The sequence below is a fragment of the Guillardia theta genome (assembly GCF_000315625.1).
Source record: "Guillardia theta CCMP2712 unplaced genomic scaffold GUITHscaffold_41, whole genome shotgun sequence".
Lineage (NCBI taxonomy): Eukaryota > Cryptophyceae > Pyrenomonadales > Geminigeraceae > Guillardia > Guillardia theta.
In genome coordinates this window covers 338,395-360,983 of record NW_005434633.1, presented here as the reverse complement: position 1 = coordinate 360,983, position 22,589 = coordinate 338,395, and the positions used below count along the sequence as shown (strand labels likewise).

The following is a 22,589-nucleotide window of genomic DNA, read 5'->3' as shown; positions in this document are numbered from 1 at the left end:
CGAAAAGCTTCAAGTTCGTCTAGCACGTCGTTCGGTGCCGTGACCGTCACGCTTATATCTATCAGGCCTACTCTGGACGACTGAAATTAACAACGTTTGAGATTTGACCACCTCCTAGAGGTTTACGAACAAACGCCATTTCTATTGTGGTCAATTTCAAACGATGCCCTCTAAGTCCACCATATCTAATGCGACTGCTTGGTCTCAAAGGTTGCGATTTGCAGTCGGGCTTGACTCTCTTTCAAGGCAACACCCTCCCTCCCTCCCTCCCTCGCTCCTCACACCTCATGTCCCTCCCTCCTCCCCCCCCTACTCCCTCTGCTACCTCTGCCCCCTCTCCTCCCACTGCTCCCTCTGCTCCCTCTGCTCCCTCTCCTCCCTCTGCTACCTCTGCCCCCTTTCCTTCCACTGCTCCCTCTGCTCCCTCTGCTCCCTCTGCCCCCACTCCTCCCACTGCTCCCTCTCCTCCCTCTCCTCCCTCTCCTCCCGGCAGGCCTCGCGCCCGCATCGACTCTCTCATCGCGCGCGACATCTTCCTCTTCCGCCTCTCCCATCCTCCCTCCCGGCCCTGGCTCCCTACCGCTGCCAGCGTCGCTCTCGCTCGCAAGTACGGCATCACCCCCAAGGCCGTCCGAGACATCTGGAACCGCCGGACCTGGGCCAGCACCACCAGCCGCCTCCGCGCTCCCGGACCAGCGGCGCAGCAAGACCCTCAGGTGTCTGGTGTGTCCGGAGCGGATCAGTCTGTTTGTGGCAGGAGCGGGGGAGCTAGGGGAGGGAGACCTAGCTGCGAGAGAGAGTACAAGGCTGTAGCAGAGGCTTGGGAGTAAACTCAAGATCAGACTATCATCACACAAGCATGCGTCTTCGCTCGTAGCTGCACACTGTCATTTCATGCCTACGATGTCACATCCTCAGCTGCTTGTAACCGTCAAGGCGATCAAGTCAGACGACACCTTGCTCGATCTCCATCGTCGCAAGAGCGTTACCGTCTCCTCGGCCTCATCATGCAGGTGCTGGTTCTTGCTTCGCTGTCTTTTCTTCCGCATACCTCGGTTTCTGCTCGGTCTTCCTTCCTACGGGCTTACTACCTGCCTGTGCTGTATGCTTGCTTCCTGTCTACCGAGCATGAAAGGACCCTCGTCCTTCCATCTTACAGAGGTTTGGGCATGCGATCTTTGCTCTCCTGCATTATACGGTGTCTGTATCATGCTAGCTCTCGTCCTCTTGAGCTGCAAAGCCAACGGAGAGGTCTTTGAGATCCAATGACCGTCCTCCCGCAAACCAGCCGCCATCATCGAGTTGCTACCTGCAGTCAGCCTGGCATCCAAGCAAGCAGCCAATCTCCTACCTAACTCATTGTGCGTAAACGCGTGCTGATCTGACATCTCACATCGTTGTGTCGGAGCTCAAAGGAGCTGCGCCCGAGTCAGACAAAGGTTTACACAGAAGAATGTACAGTGGGCTGTCTCGTACTTGTGTTCGGAACTGACCTATTCGCGACAACCCGGGAACAGGCTGAAGAGCAACAAGCCGCTGTACATGTGGACGCAAGAGCTTGGCATTGAAAACCTCGTTCGTCAAACGGTGGCCTCCATAGCCAATAGTGCAGAGACGCGTCTTCTTCCCTCTCATCGTCAGCAGCACTGGCAAGCTGGCACTTCCCTACAAGAGAGCAAAGTTTTCTCTCCAAGTGCTGAAGGGATGTTCCACATCTGAGAAGAAAAGCTTGTCAACTTCAAAGGACGGAGCACCCCTACCTCCCTCAGCCACATGACGGTACTCCTGTCTCATTCGAAGCTTTAAAAGGATCATCCTCATTAGGACTAGGTGGTCATCTTCTCCATTCGTGTGTGCGCCACATCTGTTGTGCCATATCAGTGTGTGTCGGCTTGTTGTGTTTGTTGTAGGAGAATGGAGCGAAATAGATCTCCTCCTGTCACTCTCTGCTTTCCTCTTTGTAGAGAGACTCCGACGCAAGCTCTTGTTGAGCTACGCTTAAGGTTCATCCTGTAAAGCCTCGAGGATCACCACGTTGCGGGCGTGTGTGTGGGCGTGATGCAGCACAATCAAGAGCAGACTACACGCCACGGCATCCTTCGCCGCCCTCAGTCAGGCCTCTTGCGCCCCTCGGCGTATGCCTTGGGCAGCAGCGTCATCTAGCATGGGTGACCCGCTCCCCAACGCCTACAAGCTCTGTATGAGCAACAAGGCCCGGTAGGCGCGGGAGGGCCCGCTATAGCCGCATCTCCTCGCCCATGGCTGACGTGACGGTCGACTTGTCCATGATGAGCCTGATGGAAGCTCGGATAGCCGCGAGCTGTCGCGACCGGCAGACGACGGGAGCCGCAGGCCGCAGAGGGACATGCAAGGGGTGAGAGGGTACGCAGGTCATCGAGGCAGCCGCTGGGCACGAGGAGACGGAGGATGAGACAGGAGTATACGTGCGCTTGGGAGGGGAGGGCTGGGGCAGGGACGGGAGGGTGCGCTTGAAGCGAGGAGAGGCTGGAGGCGTTTAAAAGGAGTCATTTCCCTGCGCTCCCAGCGAAAAGCTTCAAGTTCGTCTAGCACGTCGTTCGGTGCCGTGACCGTCACGCTTATATCTATCAGGCCTACTCTGGACGACTGAAATTAACAACGTTTGAGATTTGACCACCTAAATATCTATTGTGGTCAATTTCAAACGATGCCCTCTAAGTCCACCATATCTAATGCGACCGCTTGGTCTCAAAGGTTGCGATTTGCAGTCGGGCTTGACTCTTTCAAGGCAACTCCCTCCCTCCCTCCCTCGCACGCTCCTCACACCTCATGTCCCTCCCTCCTCCCCCCCCTACTGCCTCTGCTCCCTCTGCTACCTCTGCCCCCTCTCCTCCCACTGCTCCCTCTCCTCCCTCTCCTCCCTCTCCTCCCGGCAGGCCTCGCGCCCGCATCGACTCTCTCATCGCGCGCGACATCTTCCTCTTCCGCCTCTCCCATCCTCCCTCCCGGCCCTGGCTCCCTACCGCTGCCAGCGTCGCTCTCGCTCGCAAGTACGGCATCACCCCCAAGGCCGTCCGAGACATCTGGAACCGCCGGACCTGGGCCAGCACCACCAGCCGCCTCCGCGCTCCCGGACCAGCGGCGCAGCAAGACCCTCAGCCTGGCGGGGGGGCGACCCATGGCGGTCAGGAGGAGGAGCGCGAGCAGGAAGAGGGAGGGAGGAGGGGCGGGAGCGGCTACAGCGAGGACGGGTGGCTGGTGTGTCCGGAGCGGATCAGTCTGTTTGTGGCAGGAGCGGGGGAGCTAGGGGAGGGAGACCTAGCTGCGAGAGAGAGTACAAGGCTGTAGCAGAGGCTTGGGAGTAAACTCAAGATCAGACTATCATCACACAAGCATGCGTCTTCGCTCGTAGCTGCACACTGTCATTTCATGCCTACAATGTCACATCCTCAGCTGCTTGTAACCGTCAAGGCGATCAAGTCAGACGACACCTTGCTCGATCTCCATCGTTGCAAGAGGATCAGCCACGCATGGAGCCTTACCGTCTTTCCTGATCTCGCGGCTCCTGCAGGTGGAGCGTCTGAGTACCCAGGTGCTCCGATCCAGACCAAGTCACCAACTTGACAGTGCTGCTGACGACCAGGCCCCGCGCCCCTACCGCTGCCAGCATCGCTCTCGCTCGGCGAAAATATGGCATCACCCTGGGCGACGTGGCTGGTGTGTCCGGAGCGGATCAGTCTGTTTGTAGCAGGAGTGGGGATGCAGCAGGAGGTCGAAGAAATTGAAGGGGCAGGGACGCACAAGCTCTATCTGCACACCATTGATACAGTTGCTTGCATGGCAGCGTACAGAGCTACAGAGGTTGAGAGTGCAATTCAGGCATCAATGCCATGTCATATGTAATCGCCGTGTCAACCACTTGCAACCGTCTACGTTACCAGTCAAACCAGATTCCATGCCCAACACGACTATGTATTGAAAACTGTGATGTCCGGAAGCTATTGTTGTCTCCTCGAAAGCTGCACCCGCTCAGGCGGCTCGTTATGATGGGCCCATCATGCCATGGGGCCACGGCTGTGCCGGCGTGTCCGGTTGGTTCGCTACTGCAGCCCGGCGGACGTCTTCCGTGCCATGCCCGGCAGGGCGTGTCCGGCAGGGTACCTGTGCTATCCGGCGGTAGTGGGAGGGGTAAGGAAGAATGAAGCCTTGAAGGTAAACGAAAGGAAATTCCCCTCCCCTGGTTAGCAGGCAGTGGCTGAAAGGGAGCGATGTCTGAGTTGTAACCCACTCCCTCCCTTCCTCCCTTCCCTCCCTCCCTCCCTCCCTCCCTCCCTTTCCTCCCTCTCTCGCCCCCTCCCTTCCCTCCTCCTAGTGAAATTTAGAGCAGCGACACCCTCCAAGTCGTAGCTTGCCGCGAGCGTACAATAATGTCTCAGCGGCTGCCCCGTGACCTGCGAGTGACACGCCGCGTCTCATTCGCCGGCCCGGGCCCGGCGGCCGCCCGCCGAACCGCGGAGTGACTGGGCCGTAGCACGTTCCGGTCAGTGTACGGGCGCCGGGCCGGGCCCGACCGGCCCCACGTTGGATCCACCGGTCATCGCCACCTCATCGCCCTCATTCACCGCCACATCGAACCAGCTCGCAGACCAGCGCCGCTCCTGTCGCCGCTCCCCCCCCCCCTCGCCTCTTCCTGTCGTTCCCGCTCGTCTCACAGCCTGCGTCTCTCCTCTCCTTTCCTCTGTTCTTTGACTTCTCCACCTCATCGTTCTCGCCTCCTTGCTCTGGCACAGGATCGACAAGACTCGCATTCCACCTGCAAACCGTGTGAAGTTGTCTGTTGAAACAAAGAGATTTTCTCTCTTGGCCTTGTACACTCTCCACCAGAATGATACAATTTTTCCTCCTCGTCAGCCGTCAAGGAAAGTGCAGGTTGTCGAAATGGTACACCACGTACAGCGACAAGGACAAGAAAAAAATGATCAGAGAGGTCTCTCAAATGTGCCTTAGCCGCCCCCAGAAGCTTTGCAACTTCTTGGAGTGGAGGGAGTACAAGCTGATCTACAAGCGATATGCAAGCTTGTTCTTCATCACATGCGGTGAGCTAACACACAAAGATCTTCTTTATCCCCCACCTTGATCGTTGTGAATGATACTTGAGCAGTTGATAAGACGGACAACGAGCTCATCACTTTAGAAGTAATTCATCAGTTTGTCGAAGTCCTTGACAGATACTTCGGGAATGTCTGCGAGCTTGACCTGATCTTCAATTTCCACAAAGCCTACTATATCCTCGACGAGCTGTTGATTGCGGGAGAGCAGCAGGAAACAAGCAAGAAAGCGGTCCCACCGTCACCTGTAAATTTTACTTTTCACTGACATCTTGCCCAGATTCTGAAGTTGATCACCGAACAAGATGCCGTATGTGAAGAGGGAACAGACAAAGACATGCAGTGAGGGAAGGCATGATGAAATTTTCTCGCCTATCATTGCTCCTCAATAAACATCATGCAAATAAGATGATGTTTAAATGCAAAGATGATGTTTATTGTCGATTCTATCGAAATATCGCTATCGAATTCCTGTCTCCCTCTGCGCGCCCGCACCGATCGATCGTGTCGATGCAGGAGCCATGTGAAACAGACACTATTGACTCATCGCGTCATTTGTAGTGCATAGCGGACAGGTTGACCGACCCTTGCAAGTTTTGACTGAGTGACTCACGACAGAATGAAGGTCAAGGATCGAAGAGAGTTGGAAAGATCATAAAATTCAATCGCACAGCTCAACATTTACCGGCCTTCTTTCGTCGAGGTTTATACATGTACAGAAATTCTTACCTATACGTACATGTTGAATCCGGATCTTGACTGGCAAGAAGCTTGAATATCTGCATCAAAGGTACCATGTTACAATTGGTGCAGAGACAGAAAGCAGATTTCATCACAACGCCGTACAGCTTTGGGCGTGGTATAACGTTCTGAAAACAAGCAAGCACTGTAGTATGAGTCGCACGAACTTCATTTGAACTCACCAAATCATTCAAAGTGCCAGTTGTGTGGAACTTTCGAACGGATCTCAGTGAAGGTTGCCGGGCCGGCGGGAGTCTGCAGTGAGTCAACCCGGCAAGTTGGGCCCGGCCCGTGGCACTGATACTATGATACTAGCACAGTCAAAGACAGTAATTTTTAGACTGATTAGTTTTTCTAGATGAATGGTGCTGCCCCAAATGTCACATTCACTTCAGAAGGACGTGGGACAGGATCCTGCCTGAAGATGGCAAGGGAGGGAGGGCGATGAGGTGACAAGGGAGGGAGGAAGAGCAGAAGAAGGCTGGATAGAAGGCGGGAAGAGCAAGGGACAAGTTCAAGAGGCCCTCTGGGTCCTATCTTCCATGACGAGCAAGTCACTAAGGGTCCTGGTTTCCTTGTTCTGCCTTGCCTGCATGGCGAGCAGTGTGGTCAAAGCGGAGGATGTGTTGGCAGAGGTGGACGCGCAGCTTCGCTCAGGTAAGAACCTCGATACTCGATGACAGTCTTCTGTGCTTCAATTCTCCTTTTTTTCCCTCGTGAATCGTGTTTGTGCTGCAACTCTGCCCACTCCCTCTGCTTCGTGATGGCATAACTGTGTAGCATTCTCACTGGTTTCTTTACCTTCCCTCAGCTCTCGAGCAATACTCCAACTCAAAGAAGCAGATTGCTATCACCTTCTCAAACAGCGGATACTTGAACTACTGCATGAACTGGCTGCATCATGTAAGGAGTGTCGGGGTGGACAACTATGTCATCTTCGCCCTTGATGCCGAGGCGTACTCGTCCCTCAAGGGCGAGGCAAACGTCTTCTATGATCCCAGGTTGGATGAAGGGAAGATAGACAAGAGGTAGTCTTTAACCTTTCCTACCCTGAGATGTACCACCATCTTGAAGTTCGTACCATCCTCTCGTTTGTTGCGTTGCCTCTCCTCTTCCTATCTGCGTCTCTTTCTCTCCGCTTCCCTTGTTCTTCTCTCTTCTCTTCTACTTGTAACTTCTCTTTTCTCCTTTCTTGGCAGGGCCACCGACTTCGGGTCTGATCCCTTCAAGAAGATCGTTCATCTCAAACCCACGCTGACGTTGCGCGTGCTCGAGCTCGGTTTCCATCTCCTCCTCAGCGACGCGGATGTTGTTTGGTTCAAAGATCCCTTCTCCGTGCCGGAGGTTGTCGGCAGCCACCTGAACCTGATGTCTGATGCTCACTTCGACTACGCCATGGGAAACACTCCCTACTTCGTCAACAGCGGTTTCGCATACATGTCCCCGCACCCGACCACGATCGCGTTCATGAGGGAAGTAGTCCGCCTCCTTGCGTCTCGTCCCGACAAGATGGATCAGGATGCCTACAACACGGCTATCTCCAACTGGGAGCGGAGGACCGCTGAGTCCTTGACTTTCAGTATCATGGACCCTGCGAGGGTTTCGAATGGCTGGGTCTATTTTATGCGAATGCTGGGGCAGAGGAGCGGCGCTGACTTGGTTGCCGTTCACAACAACTGGGCCGATGGGCAGGGCGACGGCAACACACACGTTCAGAAAGTTCACAGGTTCAGGGAGCACCTCCTATGGATGTCTGATCCAGACGAGAGGTATGCCAAGAGAAGGCTCTACCTGACGTACGAGCCGCTGGAAGGGACGGTGAACGTGTGGGAGGAGGTAGACAGACTGAAGGAAGCACTGTCCATAGCGAGGGTCATGGGACGAGCCCTGATCCTACCTCGCATGTACTGCGGAGGAGAGGACATCGTGCTGGCAGACATCGACCAGGACATGTACAGGTGCACCGTTGACTCGTTCCTGGACGTGCAGGCGCTAGAGAGCGGCTTTCCTGATGGTGTCTTCGAGAGCTCATTTCCCGAGAACGACCGGGTGCCGCTGGAGAACATCAGGCCGTCGGCCATGCTGTACATGATGAACGCAAGTGAGGCCAAGGAGCGGACGGGTTCTTACGCTGACGCGATCATCCTTACGATCAAGGGAGCTGGGGGGCAGGTGGACGAAGACGAACTAATGTACCTCCGAGACAAAGTCAATCAGATCCCGCTGCTCACTATCAAGGAATTCTCGCACAAGTTTGGAGGGTATGAGCATCCTGTGAACCAGCTGTACCTTGAGAAGGCGCTGCGAAAGGGAGTGCGAGAGAATCATTACGTCAGAGAAGCTGCGAACAGGATAAACATCAAACATGTCGCTTCCCAGTGCGTTGCCCTGCACGTGCCCAGCTGGTGTTTGGAGGAAAGAGACGATTGTCTTTCTCGCCTTCCCCTTCTGTTCAGCAAGGGCCCTGCTGCGAAACTGAACAAGAACTGCGTGTTTGTCGTCTGGCTGCACAAGAAGCGAACCAAGCAGCATGTCGAGCCGATCGTCTCAACTCTGAGCGCTGTCTTCAAGAGAGTCTGGATGGTCGCCGAAGATTACCTAGAGTTCCCCCTGTCTGACTTGTGGAGGATGGGTGATCACTACATGGTGGTATGGATTCAGCAGCACCTCGTCCTCAAGCTTGCTCGCTACGTCTACCTGGTCAGGAGGCAAGGTGACCTGCATCGTTTCGATCAGGAGGTGAAAAGAGCTCTGGGAGAGGACAGGGGACAGGGATCGATCGAGATCGATCTGAGCAGCAAAGATCCACTCCTCCTCCCTCCTCCTCCCTCCTCTTGCCCCTCGCCCAAGTATGGAGACAACAGAATGCTCAAGGACGTCGGTCACGAGCTCCAGCAGCAGTTCCGACGCCTCCGCTTGTCCTCTGTCTGCTTCGAGGAGGCGACTAGGATGACTCCAGCTGACGTCGAGGCCTGGCAGTGGCTGGCAGCTGCGTACCTGTCGGACGAGCAGCTGGACAAGGCGGCCAAGGCCTACGAACGAGCCAACGAGCTCCGTCCGAACGCTGCAATCCTGATCAATATGGGCGTTGCTCTGCAGCGGCAGGGGAAGCACGAAGAGGCGGTGGAGGCGTACAGGAAGGGGCTGAAGATGGACGGGAAGTGGCCAGAAGCTTACCTCAACATGGTAGGAGGAGGTGGTGGTGAAGGAGGACGTGGTGGAAGAGGAGGAGGTTGAGATTGAGGTGTTGTAGACATTTCATGTCAGAGAGGAAGAGGAGATAACTGAAGGAGAGAGATTCAGGAGATTTGGGGAAATCAGAAGGAGGGGTATGATCAGGATGGTGATGAGGACGAGGACGAGGACGAGGACGAGGTCGAGGACGAGGACGAGGACGAGGACGAGGACGAGGACGAGGAGGAGATAGTGGTAGAGGTGGTGATAGTGTTGCCGGTGGTGGAGCGGGAGGAAGGGAGCTGAGCTGGAATGCCAGGCGTATGCCCTGCAGGACCTCGGGAGGCTGGGAGAGGCGCGGGACTCCTTCACCGAGTGCATCCGAGTCAAACCTGACTTTGCGCGAGCGTACGCGGTTGACCCGAAGAATTGCGTGCGGCAGCATGACGATGCGGCAGGGGCTGGGCTCCGTCCTGTCAAACATGGGGGACCTGCAGAAGTCGGTGGAGAACTTCGAGCAAGCTGTAAAATTTGAGCCGCTAGAGCCGCAGTTCCGACTCGACCTCGGGCAGGAATGCGCTACTCTGTCTCCTCCTCCTCCTCCTCCTCCTCCTCCTCCTCCTCCCTTCCCCTTTCTCCTTCTCCTCCTCCTCCTCCTTCACCACCACCACCACCACCTCCTCCCCCTCCTCTCTCGCCTTCCACATTCGTCTCTACCTCTCTCTGCTCTATCTCACTCTCGCCGTCTCCCTCCTCTTGTTTTGCCTTCACCTCAGTTTTACTCCTCTTGGCTAATGCTTGCGGCAGGTCCAGCACGCCCGAGGGCAGTTTGCAGCAGAGCAGGAGGTCTACAAGAAAATGATCAGGTTAGTCAGGCAGTGACACTGTCCTGCCCCTGCCTCCTCCTCCCCCCCTGCCACCTCCTCCTCCTCCCCCTCCCCCTCCCCCTCCTCCTCCTGCCACAGCTGCTGCCTCTGCTCCTACTCCCCACCTTCCATCTTCTCATCCCCTGACGCGTTGCTGGCAGCGAGCTTGGGGAGGTAGCCCTTGCCTACTCCTACTGGGCCACCTCGATCCTGGCGGCCTATCAGGTTTCCATCGGCCATCGCTCTTACGGGAAAGTGCCGGAGGATCAAATCTACATCGAGCAAGCGACCAAGTTGTTCGAAAAGTCCATAGAGGTTGATCCGCAATGCGGCATGTGCCATGGGCAGTTCGGAGACATGTACAAGGTAAGGGAGGTGAAGGAGGGAGGAAGGAGGGAGGAAAAGGAGGAGAGAGGAAGGGGTCATGTGAAGAGGAAGGTGGCAGGAGAGGAGAAGAGGACGGTTCTGATGAGAGTGATGGTGATGATGATGGAGATGTTGTTGGTGGTGGTGTTGGTGGTGATGGAGGAGCAGGAGCAGGAGCAGGAGCAGGAGAAGAGTAGGAGGAGGAGGAGCAGGAGGAGGAGCAGGAAAAGGGAGGAGCAGGAGCAGGAGCAGGAGCTGAGAATTGAAGATAGAGAAGATGATGGAGATGTGATGGGCATGATTATCGCTGCTGATTTTGCCCTCCCACAAGGACGCACACAAGATAACCAAGTCGATCGAGCATTACACTCTCAGCGCACTCTACCTCCCGCATGTCCCAACCATCTTCTGTAATCTCGTCTACACCAAACTCTTTGCGTGCGATTGGCAGAACTACCACGCTGAGTTCGACAGGCTGGTGAAGATGGTACAAAACTTGATTCTCCTCCTCCTCCTCTCCTCCTCTCCTCCTCTCCTCCTCTCTCCTCCTCTCTCCTCCTCTCTCCTCCTCTCTCCTCCTCTCTCCTCCTCTCTCCTCGTGACTCGCTCCTCCCTCTCGCATTATTTTCTCGCTTCATGTACTTCTCCACTCCTTCTGTCTCTGCTTCTCTTTGTTGCTCCTCACCAGAGACGCAGCATGTCACACTCAAATCTCCATTTACCTCTCATCTCATCTTTCCTCTTCCCCCCCTCTCCTCTCTCTTCTTCCTCTCCTTCCCTCAGCAGCCTCTACCTAACTTCTGTTCCAGGTACAAGAGGAGACTGACCCCCGTCGGCCCATCCCCCGCCACCTTTGCGTTCAGCCCCTGCAGGCCGTCCTCTACCGTCCTCTCTCCGCTGAGCTCATGAAGCAAGTCGCGATCACTTACACCAACAAGGTCCTCAGCGAGGAGGGTACTATCCAACCCATTCCGATCCCTTCCTCCGTCTTCATTCCCGCTGCCGATGGGAGGCTGCGAGTGGGCTACCTTTCCGCCGACTTCAAGGACCACCCAGTCGCCAAGAGGATGCAGGACGTGTACGGGCTGCACGACAGGAGGAGGACGAGGGTAACTTGCTACTGCCTGAATGCCAACGACGGCAGCAAGTGGAGGAACAAGATCGAGTCCTCAGTGGAGCGATTCGTCGACTTGCACGTGGTACTCGCTCAGGAGGGGACGGCGGGAGTAGCGTCGAGGATCGCGAGAGACGAAGTGGACGTGCTGATCAACCTTGCTGGGCACACGAGAGGAAACGACGCAGTGACGGTGGTCATGGCGAGAAGGCCAGCTCCTGTCCAGCTGATGCACGAGGGTTACGCGGGGACCATGGGGGGAGCGGAGCATACTGCACACATGACGGACAGGATCAGCTCACCGCCCGAGTACGAGGGGCACTACGTGGAGAAGCTGCTGTACATGCCTGACTGCTTCTTCGTCAACGACCACAGGCAGACCTATGCTTCGCTGAGAGATGACGTGGCAGTGGAGGGGGTAGAGAAGGCAAGGAGGCTAGCGTACGGATCGCTGCCCCCGGACATCCCCTTCCTCTTCGGCGCCTTCAACCAGCTCCACAAGATCGAGCCGGACATCTGGGATACCTGGATGGAGGCGATGCGGAACGCGCCATGGGCGCACCTGTGGCTGATCAAGATCCACTCGAGGGACGCAGAGCTGAACCTCAAGGCGAGGGCGAGGCAGCTGGGAGTGGAGGAAGAGCGAGTGCATGTGGTGCAGGGGTACAACGAGGAGGAGCATCTGTACGTCAAGGCTGCTGCTGACCTGTTCCTCGACACTCCCTCCTACAACGCACACTCCACGGGCTGCGACGTCCTCTGGTCGGGGACCCCCTTGCTCACTATCCCCGGAGACAAGATGGGGTCTCGAGTGGCAGCGTCCTTGAACAGGGCGATAGGGTGCGAGGAAACTACCGTGAGGACAGAGGACGAGTACGCGGAGCTGGCAGTAGCGCTGGCCAAGGGGAAGAAGGGGCTGAGGAGGAGGAAGGAGTGCGTGAGAGCAGGAAAGCGCCTTGCTCCTCTCTTCGATACCGGACTTTGGGTCAGGAACCAGGAGCGTGCGCTGAGAATGGCGGCTGAAGTTTCTTTCGCACATCCGCATGGCTCGAGTGGAGTGCCAGGAGACAGGAAGTTCCATATCGTCGTCAGCAAGAGGGAGTGAGCAGCCAGGAAGGAAGAGGAGGAGGAGGAGAGGTGAGAGGGAGAAGGAGAAAAGGAGGACGGAGAAGACAATATGTATAGAGATGGAAGAGGATTTGTTAGGATGAAGGGAAAGAAGATGGAGGGTTGACGGTGATGATGATGATGATGATGATGATGAGGAGGAGGAGGAGGAGGAGGAGGAGGAGGAGGAGGAACAGAGTTTTTCTCCTTCTTGACAATAAAATTTCGAAAAACTGAGGAGGTGGGTACGAAGAGGAAGTTACTGCATTTTCTTGGCGTCCTTGGGCTGTCAGCAGGAGTAAGAGGAGTGGAGAGGGGCAGCAGGGCATGCAAGAAAGGAGATGCAGAAGCGGAGGAGGGAGGAGGAGGAGGATGAAGTAGGTGCAAAGAGCAGGGAGATGAATGAGGAGGAGGAGGAAGGAAGGAGAAAGGAGGAGGAGGAGGAGGAGGAGGAGAATGCAACCTGCTTGAAGACGATGGGGACAGCGATGTAGAGGAGCAGCGCGACGACGTGAGGCGCGAAGTACCAGTAGGACCAGTAGTTGATGCTCTTCTGGAAAGTGAGCAGCTGCGAAGCTAGTCAGGAGGAGGGCGAGGGAAGAAGAAGCAGTGAAGTGCAGAGAGGAAAGAAGACAAGGAAGGAGGGAGGGAGAGGAGAGGAGAGGAGAGGAGAGGAGAGGAGAGGAGAGGAGAGGAGCGTACCAGGAAGGGTGTCGCCAGGTAGTTGAGGGAAGAAAGAGTCTGCATACATGTTAAATACTCTAAACTCCTCCTCCTCCGTGTACTCGTCCTCGTCTTAGACCTTGCTCTCTTCATCCTTCATTACGCAGCCATCACTACTACCCTGATTCTCCTCCTTCTCCCTCCCTCTCCCTGCTCCTCCTCCTCTTGCTTACCAACACACTCGAGGAAATGTGATAGAGAGTTGCATTCAAGGATTTCTCCGCTTCCTGTCGTACCGTCAGTGCCTCACTTGACCCATTCTCCTTCCTCAACGTCTCTCCGCAAACTTTTTCCCTCTTCCTCTTCCTCCTTCCTCTCCTCGTCCTCGTCCTCGTCCTCATTGTCTTCCTCCTCGTCCTCCTCCTTTCACTGCTTGTCCTCGTCCTCGTCGTCTTCTTCTTCTCTCCTCCTCCACTTCCTCTCCCTTTACCTTGGTAGGAATGACTAGCGGCCTGACGTGCCGGCGGAGAAGTCTTGCGACCTCGTTGAAGAGAGCGCAGGAGATAAACGTGAAGTAGTAACCTGAAATGTCTATCAATCCTCTCCACTCAAAACCTTCCGTTCTCCTCCTGCTTTACATATACCTCCATCTATTCCTCTTCCTCTCCCTCCTCCTCTCTTTCCCTTTTCTTCCTCCTTCTCGCCCTCAATACTTCGAGTTCTCTCGTCCACTTAACCCTTTCTGTCTCTCTTTCCTGCTCCTCTCCTCCGATCTCCCTGCCTCCCTTCCCCTTCCCCTCGTTCCTTCTTCCTTTTATACCTTCTACCTCCCAATCCTTCCTCCTCCTCCCATCGCTCTTCTTGCTCCTCCTCCCCATCTTCTCCCTCTGCTGCTGCTCCTCCTCCTCTGCTCACCCGGATAGAAGCCATGCCAGACCGCCGACATGCCGAAGGTCGCAGTCTGCACGTGCGGAGCGTCAGATTAGCAGGAGTCCAGCTGGGATCGACTTGCCTGCCGCCAGTTTGCGGGGACTCTCTCGTAGACGCAGCGACGAAGCCAGTTGGAAGTTGCCTTGTTCCAGCCTGAGGAGATGATAAGGGAGAGGGGGGGAGGGAGGGAGGAAGGGAGGCAGGAAGGTGAGGGGGGGGGGAGGGAAGGGAGACGGAGAGGGAGAGGGAGAGAGGGAGGGTGGGAAGTATGGAGGGAGAGGAGGGGAGGAAGAAGGGAGGTGAGGGAGGGAGGGAGGGAGGGAGGAGGTGAAAAGGTAATGGAGTGAAGGGGGGGGGGGGGCTTGATGGAAAGCGACTCGAAACAGAAGTGGGATGGGGAGGAGCGGAGGACGGTCGGGGGCGAGAAAGGGGAGAAGGGAGAAGGGAAAAGAATGAAGGGAATATGCTGCTGTGCACGTTGCGGAAACAGGAAAAGATCTCACCGTTCATTGCGCTCCTGAAGTTGGGTGCAAACTCCACGGCAAAATACTGGAAAAATGTAAGAAAGAAGACTCCATGACGAGGGGATAGGAAGGAAGAGGATGAACAATGGTTATTGAGGAGGAGGAAGAGGAAGGGGAGGAGAAAGGAGGAAAGAGAGATTCGAAGGAAGGGGAGAGGGAAGAGGGAAGGAGGGAATGAGGGAAGGAGGGAGGAGGGGAGGAGGGAATGAGGGAAGGAGGGGGGAGAGAGGGAAAAGGAGAGAAGCAAGCATATTCACATCGTCTTACATCAACATTCAAAACTCCATCCCACTTTTGCTTGCCATTCTTGTCTTCTCCATTGTATCCAAAACCTTTTCAGCATGTTACTTGGAAAGAACACTAGAATGAGAGCGGAGTTGTAGTTAATGATGAGGAGCAGGAAAAGGAGCGGAAGACGAGCAGGAGGACGAGCAGGAGCAGGGAGCAGGAGGACGAGCAAGAGGAGGAGCAGGAGGACGAGGACGAGGAGGCGGAAGTAGAGGAGGTGGAGGGGATTGGGAGTAGAGTGAGGAAATATTTCACCCGCAGCATTGCATCCGGCATCGCCGAGCACCCAAGCGAAATAATAACGATGACGGAGGAGACAGAACGAGAAATTGTTCCACAGGAGAACATATCTGCGAAGATCAAGTCGATCAAAACTTTCTCTCTCAGCACTGATCATTGCTCACAGGAATGATTTCGTCGACAGGTACGATCCATCTCCATGTCCGTCGATCTATGAAACAATTATCGTCAACGTGATCTTCATCCTCATCCTCGTCGTATCTTCCCTCCACTACTCACATTGCAGTAAGGCAAGACAACGGAGAAGGCGATGGCACAGCCGATGGCTCCCACAATCCTCAACAGGATGGCTGAAGTTGGCTTCGGCTTCTTTCCAGCAAGCTTCGAGCCGTCAATCCACGTCAGATAATCACTGCAGCGTCAACGGTCAGCAGGACAGACAGCAAGCAACCTTGGTTGCCTCACTTGTAATCTGTCGCAGGGCCGGCCAGCAGTGTGTGTATGCAGAACACGTATCCAAACATCTCCATCACGGACGGGCAGGCGGTGAGCTTTCTCTTTGACTGCTCCTCCGTCAGCTTCTTGGCGTCTCTTGAGCCATCGTAGAGCGAGAACGCGATGTTCATCAACTTCTGAGTCACGAGGAGCTGCGGGGTTGTGAAGTCGATCGACCATCCACCTGCACTCTACGTCTTAGCTCCTCCTCGTCCTCGTCCTCGTCCTCTTCCTCGCCGTCACCATCCCCATCCCTATCCCCATCCCTCCAATGCCTCTCGTCCTCGCCTCTCCTCCTCCTCCTCCTCCTCCTCCTCCTCCTCCTCCTCCTCCTCCTCCTCCTCCTCCTCCTCCTCCTCCTCCTCCTCCTCCTCCTCCTCCTCCTCCAGAGTCTACATACCGAAGTCCACGATCATCCTGTAGATGTGAGCGCATGACATGTAACCCATCGCCCATGCTGTGACCCACAGGTGCACCTGACATGTTCATGTGATGGAGAGGGAGGGAGGAAGCGTGTCGACCTTGTCACGAGGAGCGACTTGCAGCAGGATGTAGGCGACTGTCGTCGAGAAGAAAGAGTGGAACGTCTCCCATCCAAACACGTAGACCACCTCCATCAGCCCGATAATGGCGCAGAGCATGTGCCGAGTTGAGATGGCGGATGCCTTTTCGGCATCTGAGCATCTCCAGGGATCTTTCGTGCTGTAGCGGAGGAAGTAGCCGAGGGGGATACCGAGGAGGAGCGCTGTTGTGTACTTGAACTGGTCCAGAGGGAGACCGCAAGTTTGGGCAGCTTGCTTCAGGAAATCGTCCCATGGCCTATACATCGACATGCTCGTCAATCGCAAGTTTCGTCTCATGCCCGCTTCGAAGATGTTGACTCTGTGAGATGAGAAGACATGGACAGGATCTCTCACTCACATCAACCTCTCAACAACCTCGCTGGGGAGCAGGCGAGCATAAATACTGGAATGCAGGAAGCAGGGGCGCTTCGAAGAGTGAGGCAGAGGACGAGGCGGACACGAGCGAGGATCAACGGGGAGCAAGGGAGGTGAAGCAAGGGATGTGGGAGGAGGAGGGAGGAGGAGGAGGTGCATCACTTACATAGGAGGAAGCGCATCCAGCATGCCCATGAAGCTGCCGCCTGTCGCCATGCTCGGACTCGTGCCTTCCACAAGGATTTGCAGGACGCGGGAAACCTTTCTCTCCAGGGGGTGGGGTATTACAGAGGGGTGTAAATGACTATGTATTAGAGGGTACTTCGAGAGTATTGCAACATGGAAAGGGGGTGGGAGTCTGGTGCAAGAGCTCATACAGGACGAAATGGCGGTTTGAAATAACGAAACTACGAAGCGGGAGAGGAGAGGAGAGCAGAGGAGAGGACAGAAGGAGGAGAGCAGAGCAGAGCAGAGCAGAGCAGAGCAGAGGATAGAAGGAGGAGAGGACGAGGAGAGGACGAGGGAGCAGAGTAGCTAAGCGAGCTTCCAGTGACCAGCAGAATCTAGGGGCACCCTGTGACCAAGGACATTACTCAAGGAGGGATAGGGGCAGCGGGCGACCATGATGAAGAGCATCCAGTATGTTCCGAAGACCGGGAAGAGCGAGAGAGAGCTCTTGGAGCAGTTCAGAGGAAGAGACGGAAAGTTCGTCGACCCTGAGTTCCCCGCCAGCTCCCGCTCCCTCTTCGTACAGACCGAGGCACCTGTAGGGCATGTTCCAGTTGACGAGGTTCAGTGGCTGAGACCCTCTGAGTTCGTCCCCAAGCTCGCACATGGGCGGCAGCCGCAGCTGTTCGTCGATGGCGCCAACCCGAGCGATGTAGTGCAGGGAGCGCTGGGCGACTGCTGGTTCTTGAGCGCCCTGTCCTGTGTCGCCTCCCGCCGAGATCTGCTAAGGAACTTGTTCGCATCTACGGAGTATGGCTCGCAAGGGATCTATACCATCAGGTTCTACAAGAACGGCAGGTGGAAGTACGTCAGCATCGACGACAGGATCCCCTGCAGCCCGAGCGGGGAGCCGCTGTACGCGCGCTGCAAGGACGTGTGCGAGATTTGGGTGATGCTGATCGAGAAGGCGTACGCGAAGATGCATGGGAGGTGCTACAGGAACCTGGAGACAGGAGCGATGACGTACGCACTGAAGGACCTCACAGGAGGTGACCCTCACCTGGTCAACCTGATGGATCCTCAGACGCGGGACGAGTGCGAGAACGGGTTCCTGTGGCAGAAACTGAAGCTCTGGATGAAGCAGAATAGCCTTTGTGGCTGCAGCTACTCCGTCAGCAAGGGGGAGGCCAGGCATCAGGAGAGCGACGGGGGGATCCTGAAGGGGCACGCGTACAGCATCGTCGACCTGAAGGAGTACCGCGACCTCCGTTTCCTCCAGGTCAGGAACCCTTGGGGTAGGAAGGAGTGGACGGGAAGGTGGGCCGACTTCGCCCCGGAGTGGGAGAAGCTGAGGGAGAGGTACCCGGACGCTCCTGACTGGATGCTCAACTACATCCCCGAGAACGACGGGACGTTCTGGATGCTGTTTGAGGACTTCAGCAAGTACTTCAACATGCTCTTCATCTGCATCCGGTTCCCGCCATCTTGGTCGGAGGAGCTGCTCAGAGGGAGGTGGGAGGCGGCCTTCAACAGCGGCGGCTGCCCAGACAAGCGCAACTTGTGGTGGACCAGCCCGATCTACAAGCTCACCGTGTCGACTCGCACTCAGTTCTCTATCTCTATGTCCCAGTGGGATGCCAGGTGCTACGGCAACAAGTCGTCGGAGATACATCACGAGGCCCAGTGGAATCGATACGACAACGCCATCGGATTCCTGGTCACGACGGTCGGCGCCATAGCGCACGCTATCAAGAGGTCAGAAAACGGACTCGACAGCTCGCTCCGAGCTGGAGACGTCGTGGCCAGGGGATACCCATTCAAGAGGGATCGAGACGTCAGCTTGCAAGTCTTCCCGCTCGTGCTCGACCCTAGCGGGGGCCCTTACGCTGTCATCGCCATGACCCACACGCCCAACGTCGACGGCAAGTTCTACCTCACGGTCAGAAGCAACAAGCCCGTCAAGATCGAGCAGATCCATATGTCAGGGTCTGCCGCCCTGGAGTATCTCAAGGAGGCTGAGGAAGAGGAGGAGGAGGAGGAGGAGGAGGAGGAGGATGAACCTGACGAGTTTCTCAAGACTGTCCTGGGCCCGGAGGAAGCTTTCATCGAGAAGCCGGCAGTCATCCGACTCCAGCAGCCTGATATCCTCGAGCTTTGCAACCGCCACGTCACCTGCGAGCCAGTCATCTTCAAGGACACGGACAACGAGTACCGGTACTACGACGCTGAGTTCCCAGCTGAGGAGCAGTCGATCTTCATGGACCCCTCGAACCCCTCAGCTGCTGTCCAGCTCGCGGCCCTCGATGACAAGGTACAGAACATCCGATGGCTGCGGCCGTTCCAGATCTCCTACGACAGCCTGGAGGTCAAACTCGGGACCGAGCGGCCCAAACTGTACCCCAAGGACTCGCAGGTGATCCACCCGCACGTGTGCATGGGGGCGCTGGCGAACTCTTGGTTTGTGGGGGCCCTTGCGATGCTGGTCACCCGGCCCGAGCTGGTCCGCAAGCTCTTCGTCGGCTACTCTTCCCCCAGCTGCGAGAACTGCGGGATCTTCACCGTCCGCTTCTACAAGAACGGGAAGTGGGTGAACGTGACGGTCGACGACAGGCTGCCTGCCACGATGCAAGGAAACTTCCTGTTCTCCAGGTCCCAGAAGGGCACGGAACTGTGGCTGCCGATCCTCGAGAAGGCGTACGCGAAGCTTCATGGCTGCTACGAGCTCCTGTACCAAGGAAGCGTCCAGTACGCGCTCAAGGACCTGACAGGCGGGCTGCCGCAGGTACCGCCGACGATCTCTCCTCCTCGCTCCCACTGACGCGTTTCCTCCCGCAGAAACTTAAGTTCTCCGACCCTGACGTGGAGGCTCGGATCAAGAACGGGATGCTGTGGAAGGAGATCGTGCAGCTGCTCAAGTCAGAGTCGCTGGTCGGCTGCGCCATCCAGAACAACAGAGGAGCGAGGGAGAGGTACATGGGGCTGGAACCTCTCCAGTGCTACTCCGTTATCGACAGCAAGGAGCTGGACCTGGTCGAGATCGGCGAAAAGATGCATGAGCGGGACTCAATCCTCCGCCTCCTCAAGATCAGAAACCCCTGGCCCAAGGGCTCGTGGACGGGCCCCTGGTCGCCCAAGAGCGACAGGTGGGTGGAGTACGACCGAGTCGCGTCGCTGTGCGGGCAGGAAGGGAACGGGGAGGAGGGGAGCTTCTGGATGTGGGATCAGGACTTCTTCAACCTCTTCGATACTCTCTCCATCTGCCGCATCTTCAAGGACCCCTGGCGCTGCACCAGGATGAAGGGCAAGTGGTTCAAGCCCACCAAGTCCCCAGCTCCCCACCGAGGGACCGCCATGGGCCCTCCCACGTCGCGGGAGCCGGCGGCATGGCTGTCAAACCCTCAGTTCCACCTGTTTGTCAAGGAGAAGACCCCCTGCGTCATCATCCTCAGCCAGCGGGACTCTAGAGCACACAGAGACGACCCGAGCTGGGTGCCCAACAGCTACGAGGCCGGCATCGGGTTTGCCGTCGCTAAGATGTCGACGGTGAGTATCTGTAGGGTCCTGCCCGACCTGACGTGCTGAGTGGGCAGGTGGTGGAGAAGGGAGCGAGGATGAGAAAAAGTGACCTGATCGCCTTCAGTCACTTCAGGAAGGACCGGGATGTGTCCCTGCCCTTCACCCTCCAGCTCAGCCCGGCAGACTCTCCCTACGTCGTCTTCCCCATGACGCACGAGAAGGGGATGGCGGGCGAGTTCTTTCTCAACGTCTGGCACAAGAAGGAGATCTTCATCCGAGGAGGAGAGGTGGTCCTGGTGGACGAGGCTGCTGGCTCCGAACTCGACGAGGACCCTTGGGAGGTGCGTACGGCTGCCCTCCGCCTGTTTGCGGGTCCTCAGGCGTCTTGATGCGCAGGAGTTTGTTCCTCAGGAGCACGAGGAGTTCGACCCCGATGTTAGCAGCATTCCGCCCCCCCACCCCCACCCCACCCCTCCCTCTCGTTTACCTCCTTCTCCTCCTCTTCCCCTCCTCTCGTTTACCTCCTTCTCCTCCTCTTTCTTCCCCCCACCCCCCACCAAAAACCACCAAAATATCTCCTCTCTTTCTCCTCCTCCTTTTTCCCGTCCTGCTCCTGCCCGTGCTCCTGTTGCATCCCTTCTGCTTCTTCCTCGCTCATTCTTACTTCCTTCGTCCTGCCTCTCGCTCCCTCCTGCGCTCTCACTCCTGCCTCTTACTCCTGGCAGATGTTCGGGCAAGTCGGTTCGAGCAGCCAGCGAGCAGGAACTACGTTGAAGGAGGAGGTCAAGCCAACAGTGAGCCAGGCGATGGCTCGTTCAGGTTTCATGCCCGCTGTTCGTCGTCGTCTCTTCACAACTTCTACTCCCTTCTCTCCTGCTCTACCCGTCTTCCTCCTCCTCTTGCACTCCTCTTCTCCTGCCCATGTTTTCCTTCTTCCCTTCTCCTCATGCTGTGTCCTCCTACTCCTGCTCTCCTCGTTATGTTCTGATGTACCTGCTTCCTCCTCCTCCTCCTCCTCCTCCCCTCTCATCTCGCCCCCCACCTGCTCCTACAGTCTCTCACTTCTGTTATCTTCAGAGCGCAAGGAGGGAGGAGGAGATGTCTTCAAGGCTCTCCTCACGCTCTGCTCGTACCTCCTCCTACTCCTCACTTGCCAGCAAGTGACTTCACTTGCAGGGAGCTGGGCCCGCGGCTGTCGATGGAGGAGAGGAGGAGCCTTGCCAGCGCCCTGGGTCTCGATTCATGAGAGCGGAGGAGGAGGAGGAGGAGGAGGAGGAGGAGAAGTTGTATGTTGTGAACAGGTTGAGTGACTAGCCTGTTGGTTACCCTGCTTGCTCACTCCTCCTCACTTCATTGCTCGCAGCCTTGAACCTCACCATGACTCTCATCGCCACTTCCTCTGCTCCTGCTCCTGCTCCTTCCCCTTCTCCTGCTCCCGCCTCTGCCTCTGTAACTCCACATGATCTTCACGGTGAAGTCCATCCGAATGCGCTTGTTGTCATCATCATCATTGTCATCGTCATCATCGTCGTCCAGCTGGTCTGGAGCTGTAACTTCAGTCTTCCTCTTCCTCCGTCCTGCTCTCTCACCTGATGAACCCGCAGACCTGCGCCCGATTCCTGCGAGACACTCCTGCCTGCTCGCGTTGCCGTTACTCTCCTCTTCCTCCACCACCGCCCCGCCCCCGCCCCGCGCTCTAAGCCCCTTCTCCTCGTCCTACCCCACTCACACCCTCCCACACGTCAAGCCCCTCCCCTCGCTCCCCTTCCTGGTCTTTCACACATCCCACCAGCCCGTCTCCATTTCCTCCTCCTCTCTTCGTCCCTGCCTTCTCTTCCTGCACAGCCCCTCGCCATCTCCTCTCCTCCTCCTTCGCCTTCTCCCATCCTGGTTGCCTGCTTCCCTTTTCTCGTCGCTTCCTCCCCTTCTTTCCTCTTTTTCTACCGCTCCTCCTCGTCCACCACCACCACCGATCTCACCGTCTATCGCTGTCCATTGAGTTGCCTTTGCTGCATCTGGTACCACCTGCCTGCCAAAAGAATCAGTGGAAGCTACTGGAGCAGGTGGGAGAGAGGGGAGGTATGGAGAGGGGGGGGGTGGGAAGGGAAGAGAAAAACGGCAAGAGAACGAAGGAGGAGAGGGTGAATGAAGGGGAGGAGAAGGACATGAAAAACTGAGAGGAGGCAATAAGATCCGAAAGAGCAGAGGATAAGAAGGAGAGGGAGGAAGGGAGGAAGGGCAGGAACGCAAGAGGATGGGAAGCGGCGGACAGGAAGACAACTCACTGGGTCCATTTCGTCGCACAGTCTTGCGATCTCAGGACCGCCCCTCCGCTGGTAGCGACGACTGACAAGGAGGAAATTAGGGAGAGA

The 22,589-nt window shown here is 56.6% G+C and overlaps 4 protein-coding genes across 4 annotated transcripts; 3 read left to right on the top strand and 1 right to left on the bottom strand.

The window, feature by feature from the left end:
• The first annotated feature begins 4,639 nt into the window (after positions 1-4,639).
• AP1S (clathrin assembly protein) lies at positions 4,640-5,539 on the top strand. Its single transcript, XM_005831321.1, has 3 exons — positions 4,640-5,075; positions 5,141-5,319; positions 5,368-5,539. The coding sequence occupies exons 1-3, from the start codon at positions 4,865-4,867 to the stop codon at positions 5,431-5,433; spliced, it is 456 nt and encodes a 151-aa protein (XP_005831378.1). The 5' UTR covers positions 4,640-4,864; the 3' UTR covers positions 5,434-5,539.
• An 831-nt stretch (positions 5,540-6,370) lies between these two features.
• GUITHDRAFT_139868 (UDP-N-acetylglucosamine-peptide N-acetylglucosaminyltransferase) lies at positions 6,371-12,453 on the top strand (the record flags this gene model as incomplete). The annotated part of the gene is made up of 10 exons (XM_005831322.1): positions 6,371-6,485; positions 6,640-6,856; positions 7,028-8,951; positions 9,019-9,072; positions 9,322-9,417; positions 9,461-9,526; positions 9,810-9,868; positions 10,030-10,234; positions 10,566-10,721; positions 11,044-12,453. 10 exons carry the CDS (start codon positions 6,371-6,373, stop codon positions 12,451-12,453), a joined length of 4,302 nt encoding a protein of 1,433 aa, XP_005831379.1.
• A 261-nt stretch (positions 12,454-12,714) lies between these two features.
• On the bottom strand, positions 12,715-16,422 carry GUITHDRAFT_109777 (hypothetical protein; the record flags this gene model as incomplete). Its single annotated transcript, XM_005831250.1, has 13 exons — positions 12,715-12,741; positions 12,919-13,023; positions 13,352-13,405; positions 13,609-13,700; positions 14,034-14,079; positions 14,526-14,597; positions 14,840-14,904; positions 15,116-15,210; positions 15,265-15,311; positions 15,380-15,512; positions 15,566-15,779; positions 15,996-16,071; positions 16,117-16,422. The coding sequence occupies 13 exons, from the start codon at positions 16,420-16,422 to the stop codon at positions 12,715-12,717; spliced, it is 1,332 nt and encodes a 443-aa protein (XP_005831307.1).
• Positions 16,423-17,155: 733 nt separating this feature from the next.
• GUITHDRAFT_163621 (hypothetical protein) lies at positions 17,156-21,479 on the top strand (the record flags this gene model as incomplete). The annotated part of the gene is made up of 7 exons (XM_005831249.1): positions 17,156-19,483; positions 19,537-20,244; positions 20,292-20,558; positions 20,614-20,652; positions 20,943-21,036; positions 21,295-21,346; positions 21,394-21,479. 7 exons carry the CDS (start codon positions 17,156-17,158, stop codon positions 21,461-21,463), a joined length of 3,558 nt encoding a protein of 1,185 aa, XP_005831306.1. The 3' UTR covers positions 21,464-21,479.
• Positions 21,480-22,589: the final 1,110 nt, after the last annotated feature.